This window comes from Peromyscus leucopus, chromosome 14, assembly GCF_004664715.2.
Source record: "Peromyscus leucopus breed LL Stock chromosome 14, UCI_PerLeu_2.1, whole genome shotgun sequence".
Classification (NCBI taxonomy): Eukaryota; Metazoa; Chordata; class Mammalia; order Rodentia; family Cricetidae; genus Peromyscus; species Peromyscus leucopus.
Genome location: NC_051075.1, coordinates 43,357,658 through 43,367,898, shown reverse-complemented (window position 1 = coordinate 43,367,898; position 10,241 = coordinate 43,357,658). Strand labels below are relative to the sequence as shown.

Here is a 10,241-nt window from a genome sequence, read left to right as displayed (position 1 = left end):
AAAAGACCTGCTCAATTCAGTTGCTCAGCTATTTTATAGAAAATGAAATGACTTTGAAATGAATTGTCTTTATAGACATCCATAATTTGCAAGCAAAATCCTCACTCTACAAAATGTGAAATGTTCTAAGCAACAGCTGTGAGCCTTTCAAACGTGCACTACTTTTTAACGGTTCAACTGTTGCCAAGGGAAATTGAGCTGGCTTCAAAATCTTTCTTCGTTTCAATTTTGCATTTACCAATCAGACATTGAGGAAACAGGCTCTGCTTGGCTAGGATATTAAACATTTCTAAAGACTGAGGTATGGGAGTATAAGTTACTTGAAGGCAGGAACTAGACAGGCATTCTATATAAGTATGCAGCCTACGGTAATGAACTTTTATTAGAGCAAAAATAGACACTCAGCCAGTCAGCAGCTAGTTGTCTGGAGTCAATAGGGGGAGCCTGCTTTCATTTAAGCCATCTTTCCGTGTTTCCCATTTCAGTTCAGGGCAGTAACAGTCTCTTTCATAGCACAGAATTCTATCCAAGTGGATAGAAATTTGCAACAAATGACACAAACAAGAAACACGAATGGATTGTTATCACTTGTGCATATGATATATACATATACATATATATACACACACACACACACACACACACACACACATATGTGTGTGTGTTCCCTAACTGTACAGAACACATGACAAGATACTGAGAGGGAAAGTAGGCTACGGAATGAAGCATTCTAGTTTGAAAGAGAATATATATATATATTATATATATATAATATATATATTATATATATATAAATTGTAGTAATATGTGTATATGAAATAATAAAAATATTAAAAGTACAACAAAAAATGGTAGTGGTTAGTTCGGGTTGATGGATTGTGAGTATTATTATTTCTTCTGTATGTCCCCCTCTCAGTTTTCCAAATTTTGAGCCACTGGTAGTCTGATGCTTGTCGTTAGTTATTAAAGATTTTTTTTTTCTTTTCCACAACGAATGTATGCAGCCTGCATTCAAACTGACTGACAGTCTAAGAATATTCTCTGGAAATGTACCATTTGGCCTAGGGCTCTCCAACGATGCAAAAACCACACATGTTAAGTATTTTAGTACTCGTTCTAGATAGAGGTAAGTCATCTCTATTAAACTCCAGACTCCCAACTGTCAATTAAAATGTCAAGTCGGGGGCTGGGGATTTCGGAGCCCAGAAACAAGCGACTGCGGCTGATCTGAATGCGAGGCTGCAGGCTGGTGACAGCGTTCCCCATCTGCAGGAGCTCCCGGAGCGCTGGCCTCCACCGGGATCCGCAGGAGCATTAGGAGCTGATCAGCAGAACTGACTTTTTTGGGGGGGGGGGGTGTTTAAGAGACCAGGTGAGAGTCCAACCCGTGGCCAGGCCTCCCACCGGTTGAGCGGAGGCCACGGAGGGTATTTCGGCCGCGACGACCCGGAGTGGTACAGGGAAGCGCGGGGGTCCGGGCTGAACCGTGAGGCACCGGGGCTGCCGCACTGTGGCTCTCGGAATCCCCAGTGAAGACGCTTCGCCGTCCGCAAGGGTCGCGCCGTGCGGAAGCTCCAGCTCCGGACGCGCCCGCCGCGCTCCTCTCGGGCCCAGCGGACGCCGCAGTTTCCCCCACTTCAGACGCCCTGGCGGAAGCGGCGGCCGCGCCGCCCGAGCTCGCGGCTGCATCCGGGGCCCCCGGCGCCTCGCCCAATCAAGGGCCTCGTCTCTTCACACCCCTCCCGTTTCCCCGCCCCTCCCCGCGCCGCCAATCCCCGGTCAGATCTCAGCCGAACGTGCTGGCCGGGGAGTGAAGGCGCCCGCGGACCAATGAAGTCTCGCTTCCCGTTTGAAGTCTCCAGTGGGCGGGCGCCGGAGGCGGGCTCTGCCAGCCAGGAGGTTCGGTTGCGCGTGTGCCATGGACTCAGCCGCCCGGTGATATTGACAATAGGAGAGAGAAAGGGGCATTGACGGGGACCCTGCGCGGGTAGCGAACGGCGGCTCTGGCAGCGGCGGCTCCGGCGGCTCCAGCTCCTCCTCCCGACTCCCGTGCTCGCTGCCGCTGCAGATCCAGGCTTCCTCCCTCCTCCCCCCTCCCCGCGTCGCCGCCGCCGCCGCCGCCGCCGCCGGGTCCGGTGCAACGAGCAGAGGCGCCGCCCGCCGGGAATGTGAACGAAGAGCCACCGGCCGAGCCGCAACCGGGTCGGTACCGATTTGATGGGACGGGCCCGCGGGGGAGGCTCGTGAGGCCGCCGCTGCCACTGCCGGAGCGCTGAGGTTTGGGGCCAGCCGAGAGGCCTAGAAGCACCGCCGCCACCGCGGAACCGGAGGGACGTCGCCCCGGACTGCTGTAGCCCGGGGCTCTCCGCCGCTGCCCGGACCTCCCCCTGTGCGTCCCGGGCCGCCGCCCGCCCCCGCCGCGGCCCCTAGCCTGTCGCCCGCCCAGCGCAGCCACAGATCATCTTCGATTCTTCCCCAGGAGCTTCAAGGTAACTTCAGCTCCCGGTCCCGCGGCTTGTCTCCCGGCGAACCTGCCGAGCGGCGGGTTCGGGAAGGCCAGGCCCGGGCGGCCGAGGGGTGCGGCGGGGTGGGGTGCGCGGGAGCAAGCGCCCGGCCCACTTGTCTGATCTACCTGCAGAGGCTTTGGAGGCCACCACCTCTCTTCCACTCTGCCTTCCCTGCCCCTTTCCCTCCGGCTTTTGAGGCGTTTCTCTTCCCCCCCTCCCCTTTTATCCACTGGCGGGGGCGGGGGAGCAGCGAGGAAGATTCTGTGGCCGCGCAGCTTCTCCCGGGCTTGGGGTTTATGTGAACATACCTACAGACAAACAGGCCACTTCCCTGATCTCTTCCTTCCCGTTGGAAAAGCCCCGGTTGCTTGCCTGCTGTTTGGAGAATGCTAAAGCTCCCAGCGCTGTGGTCCAGGTGAAACCTGTTTCCCTGGGCTTCGTAGGGACCCCGCTGTTATCAGTTCTGCAATGCTTTAGAGTTGAGGAGATCCTTGACATTCAGAGCTGAGCGCATACGAGGCAAATGATTAAAAAGAAAGCTACCTATAGATCATCGTTAGAGATAGGGGAAGAGAGAGACCAACTGAGTGATGGAGGAAGGTTTGCAGAAATCTTGTGTTCCCAGGGCTAGAATGAAATCTAAATAGTCACATACAGATCGCAATACACGTCCCTACATTTACAACCTGCCAGTTTGATGTGGAACTTCTTGCTGATGCGATGACTAGGTTTAAAGTCATCTGACATTTTTGACGATATTTATAATCTACATTTCTGTGTTTATCTGTCACATATTTAAGGCTAAATTATAGTTAAAAAAACCCCAAAAACAAAACAAAACGACATAACTTTTTAATGAAAGAACCAAGAAGTCTTCAAAAGTCCAAACTGAACCTCAACATTGTTCACTCCTTTCCCCCAAGCTTACGTTTTTTCAGGTAGTCCAGATGACTGCTTAGCCTTAGAAATGGGGGAGGCAACTATCTTACTCTGTGGAAGTAGAAAAAGCACTTGTCTAAGGTGCTGGTGTGCCAGTCGAGTGACTGCGTTTGAGCACTTCATTGTATGCATTCTGGCTATCCGGCTGCCATTAATCTTGCATGGAGCCTCGGTGCCACCTGGATGATGACATCTGTTTAGTTTGGCGAATGAGGCTGAGCTTAATGCTTGGGACTTTTAGCATCTATCCTTTTGAATAATTTCAAGAGATTAAAAAAAAAATTGCAGAAAGCTGTTCTGTCGATTCCATCGGTTTGATGGAAGTGAACAGTATTTGAACTCAGACCCAGCTTCATCTTGGAAGGCTGTGAAGTTCTGTTTGCAGTTCAACTTGGTGTTAGGTTTTATCATAGTTTTGTTTATTTAACCTGAATAACTTAAGATAGCTTCATTTAAAAAGACTGCTTTGAAATAATTCTCATTATGCCTTTTGTGTGTTCTCGTTCAAGTAATCTAGCCTGTCCTCATTTGCAGTGTGGTAGCTCATAATAGCAATTGCAGCACATTGCACCAAAAGTCCTGTTTAGAAAGTGTCAGTAATTGTACATTTTACCTTGCCATCAGATAGATACCGATGTAGTTTTGTTTGTTTGTTGTTGTTTTGAGACAGAATCTCCTCTCACTGTGTGTCCCAGGATGGTCTCAAGTTTGCAATGTGTAGCCTAGGCTGGCCTTGAACTCATAACCTTTCCTGCCTTAACCTCTTTGACTGTTGGCATTACTGGCTACCACACCTGGCCTCATTTGTGTAGATTCTTGAAGTGCAGAAAGGGTTTTAGCCCATTCATAGTATTAAATATGTTGGGAAAATGTTTCTATGGACGTTTTCCAGCTTCAGGATAGCTCCAAAATCGCTTTAGCGATTTTCAAGATGGGAAGAGCTATGCAATTAAAATGGGCAGACAGTATAGACACTTGAAGTCCAGGCAAGCTTCTTTTTAATGATTCTAATGGAACAGTGATTGGTACACTAGAGCTCTGATTTTATTTAAAGGTTGGTGGTCATGTTACTTTTTATATTTTTTCCCCCTGATAAGACTTTTCTTAATTGATTTTTTTGGTATGTATTCCCATTTTCATGAATATTGTATATGAGAATTTGAGAATGTGTACAACATGAATACTTTCACCTTGGAACCATGTTCATGTCACCTCTTTCTCTTCAGTAGGGATATGTCCTCAGCACCAACTACTCCTCCATCAGTGGATAAAGTAGACGGATTTTCTCGGAAGTCCGTCAGAAAAGCCAGACAGAAGAGGTCGCAAAGCTCCTCACAGTTTAGATCTCAAGGCAAGCCCATTGAGCTCACACCTCTGCCGCTGCTGAAAGGTAAGCCCCGTGAACAGGTGGTACCTCCTTCCTTTCCTATTGACCAGTGTCTGCGTAGTATTTCATATCTGTTAACTTCATGCGTTGTAGCTTGGAGGGTTGAGAGGTTTCAGACCCAGAAGTTCCCGGTATGTGACCAAGTCTACCTGTTTTCCTTTTTAAAGGGCTCATCCAAAGAGACTTATCATCCTATTGGTGAATTTCTCCAGTTGATAAGCTGGAAAGCTAAATGGCAGAAATGTCTGTTTCTTTCTTTTCCCTAAACATTTGTGTGTGTGTGTGTGAATGTGTGTGTGTACTTGCACATTATGTACATGTGGAGGTCAGAGGACAGTTTGTGGGAGTTGGTTCTCTCCTCCAACCGTGTGGGTTTCAGGGATTGAACTCAAGTGGTCCCATTTGGCAGCAAGCAACCTTTATCTCCTGAACTGTCTCATTGGCCCTGTCTGTGTTTTTAAATTCTTGATTTGCTTATTGACATGTATTAATTGCACTGTCTTTGTTGGAAAGTAGACCCCAGTAAAATAGATAGTACTACTAATTTGCATTAAAAGAAGTGGAGTTTGAAAATATGGAATTTTAAAGATCAAGAAAGTAGAGCTTATCACTAATAACATGCATTTGCATTTTCACATAGTACAAATATAAATATTTGGTGATCATACTTGCATGATATTTTAATTTTCACAGTATATTAAGAGCAAGGAATTTCAGTTCTTGGAGACAGGATTTTATGTAGCCAAGGCTGGCCTTGAACTCTTGAAACTGCCTTTGAGCTGCTGATCTTTCTGCCTCTCCTCCCCACGTGCTGGGATAGAGGTGTGTACTACTAGGCCTGTTGTATGTACAGTAGTATATATGAGAGGAAGGTTTTGATCTGAGCTCTGAGGTTTTTTCTTTCTGAATTACACCTTTCATTTTTTTTTTTTTGTTTTAATGTGTGATCACTCTGTCCATTTTAATTTTCATCTGTTTGCTTCATGTTTGTGAATAGGAGTTATTTGAAATGTATCAGATCAATAGCTGGTATATGTAGGAACATTAGAAGCTTTGAAGATGAAATTTTGTCTGAGTATTTAAGGATGAAGAAGAAAGGGATATGACTTTAATAGCTCAGAGGAAATCAGATAACCTGGTTTATTAGTTTATTAATGCACATTCCCTTCCTCCCTCTCCCCCTCCCCTCCCTCCTCTTCTTTTCTGTCCTTTTTTTCCCTGGTTTTTGAGACAGAGTCTTGTTATGTAGTCCTGGCTGGCCTGGAACTTGGTCATGATTTTCTTGTCTCTCCCTTGAGTGCTGGGATTACAGATGTGTGCCATCACACCTGGCCAAAATGCATACTTATTTTTGTAGCAGTGTGTAGGTAGAGTCAGAAGGTATGGTTCTCAAGTTTAGCTGAGGGTATTTCAGGTGTCTGATTTTTCTATGGGAATGCTTACTTTCTCTCTCTCTCTCTCTCTCTCTCTCTCCCTCTCTCTCTCTCTCTCTCTCTGTCTCTTTTGAGACAGGGTTTCTTTGTAGCCCTGGCTGTCCTGGAATGTACTCTGTAGACTAGGCTGGCCTTGAACTCACAGAGATCCCCCTACCTCTGCCTCCCTAGTGCTGGGATCAAAGGTATGTACCTCTATGCCTGTTGGGAACACTTTTTCTTAAAGTGGTGGTAATTCATAAATAAGATCCCAGTGTTTGTACTTGAATCGGTAGAAACTATCTGAATGCTGATTTCTGGAAAGATGATACATGGGGTTAGGGAGGGTGTTAGTGGTAGGACACTTGCATAGCATTCCTGAGACTTTGAGTTTGAGCCACAGCACCGAAGAAAGGAAAAAAGGATGCTCTACCTGCCAAGTAGTGAAGATGAGCTCCAGGAAGTTTTGAGGGCGAGAACACTTTTTTTGGAGACCGGGTCTGACTCTGTAGCTGACCTGAAACTCAGAGAGGTTGTCTACCTCTGCCTCCTGAATATTTGCCTCCATGCCTGGCTAGAAGATTTTTGACTTAAGATATTGTTAGTAAAAATGTGCCTAGATTGTATGATGTTATAAGAAAAACATGAAGGAAAATTCTAGGGAGTAAATAGAAAGGTCAGGAGACATACTAGATTCATCACTCATTTAATCTGACGTAGACATGCATGGGAAAGCTATTGACTTCTCTATCAGGGGAAGAACTTTATTTCCAGCAGCCCAGATTACTTGTTTTATTATGTTCAGAAGAAATTCAATAGCTGAATCACCACATTTATTCCTTAAGACTCATGCAGTCACTTAAATGAACTGAGCATTCATGGAAGAGGTGTAAAGAGGCACGCATGAGAAAAATTTCAACATTTTCTCTCATTCTCCTCCCTCCCCTTTCGAGCGTGCACAGTTAAAATAGATGTAGATGCTTTATTAACTGCTCGGGATTAAAAGTGGGATTAAAAGCCCAGCTCTGAACCATCTTTAAAGCTTCAATTCAGTGGCAGGAAGTGTGTTCCCATTGTTTTGTGTCTATCACAACCATCCACCTCCCATCTTTTCATGTCCTCTTTGCCCTGTTTTCCCGTCAGCCCCCAGCAACTTCTGTTCCCCTTCATGCCTTTGTGAGGGTCACTGTTTTGAGTCATGTAATATTTGCCCTTTTGTGACTCGTTTGTTTCACTTAGTGTGATGTTTGTAAGATTTATCCAGGTTGTAGCATGTCTCAGTATTTTACTCTGAGCAATATTTCAGTATATATGTAGATATAGCACATATTATTTACTATTCATTCTGTCATTTTGGCTGTTGTGAATGATGCAAGCATGAGTGTTCAGGTATCTGTTGAGAGACCCTGCTTTCCTTTCTTTTGGGCACATACCCAGAAATAGAATTGCTGGCTTATATGTTTTAAGTTTTGAGGCCTTGCTATGTAGAAGCTGTCCATTAGCAGTGTGCAGGAGTCCTGATTTCTCCATACCTCACCAGTGCTTATCTCCCCCTACAAGGCTCTGAAGTTGCTTATTGGAGTTATGATGTCCATTTACCTTTTGTTTATGGATGTCAAACATCTCTTTATGAGATTATTGGATAAATACATGATTTTTTTTCCCATGCTGGAGATTGAACCCAGGGTCCTGTACATCCTAGGCAGGTGCTCTGACATTGAGCCACATTTTACTCAGCTCCCTCTTCTAAAATTTTCAAGTTATGCCTGGTAGCATGAAATGTTTCCTAAGAGTAGGTTTTGTACATTTGCGTAGTGTATCAGTAGAGGAGAATCAGATGGCATCTAGATCAGAGACTACTCACTAACCCAGCTGCAGACAGACCGACAGTGATTCTTAAACATGACGTGGGGTCATGGGCTCGCAAGGGTTCCATCCTTGGCTTCTGCGTCTCTGGAGAATAGCAGAGAGACGTAGAGTCAGGTCCAGAATGGAGCAATGTGTGTTCTTGGTTCCATAGTGACAGTGACACTTGTCCTCCTTCCAGTGGGTTGGCTGATTGTTTTTGCCTTCTATTCTCACCAGCTTTTTGGAAGTAATTTACAGTCTAGAAAGAACATACAGGAAGAATTTCCTTTCTAGGATTTAAAAAAAACCAACAACATTATTTTAAGAAAACCCAGAATAAACCCAGATGAACTGTCCATAAATGCTAAAGGATAGATATGGACTTAATTTTCTATAGCATTTCCCTGACTAAGAAGGCTTGTGTGAATACAATATGCACTGTGATCAGATTTTGTGAATTTCTTTTTTGTTTTTAAGATGTAGTTTGATTGTATGTTTTGGTGTTTTGCCTGAATGAATGTGTGCACCACCTGGGAGGCTGACTACTTGGAAAACTGTAACAGAAAATGAAGAGAAAGTTTCTGTTCTGCCTCTTCTGTGGTAGCTGATCTTCTGAAACTTGTGTTCTTGGTGTTATTTCTTTGTAGAAAACAACATGTGGTCTTGTGCACATGTATACAGTGGCCCACCTTTTCCTCAGCTATGTCTAATGAAATGATACGCTGACCTTTACAAATACACATATTTGAATTTTCTCTATTCTTATCTCAAAGTGTTTTTTGGAGTTACCTAAAACTTTTGAACCATAAGGACCCATCTTATTGGTAAGGAAACGTCTGGGGAAGTTTAGTGCCTATGTATGTATGTATGTATGTATGTGTGTGTATGTATGTATTTATCTATCTATCTCTAATAAAGTCAAGATTTGTGTCGATTTGAACCACACCACTAGCAGCACATGCCTGTAACAGCAGCACTTAGGAGGCCGAGGCAGAACTGTGAGTTTAAGGGCCACTGGCCTTCACAGTGGGACCGTCCTTCCAACCAAGTAGAAAACAGTGAAGCCTCCTCCCACAGTCGCTGTGATGCTCTTTGGACCTGCAGCAGTCCAGGGAGCAGGCTCGCCAGTTACCCTGGTTAGGTGAACTCAGAGCTTAGTCAAGTAAGACGCAGAGGTAGTGCCTGCTTCGTGCCTGTTTCCTCTCCCTGTCCTATTCACGTCCTTATTTCCTTATTTCTTCCTCAAGTCTTCTTAGACGATTTCCAAGTTTAGAGCTGAGTGAGATAGTTTTGAAAACCTCTACCTCTCTGAAGATGGGATGATAACGAGACCGGTGTCATTATTTCTGGCTCCACAGTTGTTTTTAGGGTCTTTGGTAGATACTTCAGACATTTTAAAAATTGTGGTGACTGGAGGCACCATTCAGCTGAAACGAATTCTTTGTCTCTTTGTGGTAAAATTCTTCCTAATGAGAGCACTTTGTAAGTTTTGTGGTACTGGGAGTGAACCCAGGGCCTTACCAGGCAAGTGCTGTGTCACTGAGCTGTCTTCCAGCTTCTGAAAATACCCTTTCCCCTTTTCTTTGTGTGTATGGGTGTTTGGCCTGAATTTATGTACCGTGTGTGCAATGTACCGTGTGTGCATTGACCATAGAAGCTGGAAGAGGGCATCAGATCCTCTTGGACTGGAGTTATAGTTGGTTGTGAGCTACTGTGTGGGTGTGGAGAATAAAACCCGGGTCCTCTGGAAGAGCAGTTCTCTTAAGTGCTGAGCCATCTCTCCAGCCCCCTAAAAACACTTTATTTCTGTGCATGAGTACGTACAAGTGTGTGTTTGTCTGTGAGCGTGCGTGCATGGGTTAGGTCACTCTCCACTTTCTATATTGTGGTAGTGTCTTTCACTGGAGCCCAGTGCCCCTGCTTTGGCTGGCCTGGCTAACCAGCTTTCCTCAGGAATCCCCATCTCTTCTTCCTGAGGCCTGGGATTGCAGGTGGGCCACATGCTCGCCTGCCTTCTCTGTGGGTGCTGGAGTTCTGGCCAGTGGCTTATTCACTGAGCCATCTCTCCAGCCCCTAAAACCACTGAAACTTCAGTCCCAAAGATGAAGCTTCGATTTTTTTTTTTTATTTTTAGAGTGACAGTTTATA

The 10,241-nt window shown here is 45.4% G+C and overlaps 1 protein-coding gene across 2 annotated transcripts in view; it reads left to right on the top strand.

The window, feature by feature from the left end:
• The first annotated feature begins 1,880 nt into the window (after nucleotides 1-1,880).
• Nucleotides 1,881-10,241, top strand: part of Ppp2r5e (protein phosphatase 2 regulatory subunit B'epsilon) — a 149,440-nt gene continuing 141,079 nt past the window's right edge. Inside the window, exons 1-2 of one of the 2 annotated variants that reach the window (XM_028857987.2) lie at nucleotides 1,881-2,489; nucleotides 4,676-4,836. In XM_028857987.2, the coding sequence (XP_028713820.1) occupies nucleotides 4,680-4,836 (157 nt within the window). In that variant the 5' untranslated portion in view covers nucleotides 1,881-2,489; nucleotides 4,676-4,679. Of the gene's footprint in view, nucleotides 2,490-4,672; nucleotides 4,837-10,241 lie in introns of both variants that reach the window. The other variant, XM_028857979.2, reaches the window with a different exon arrangement.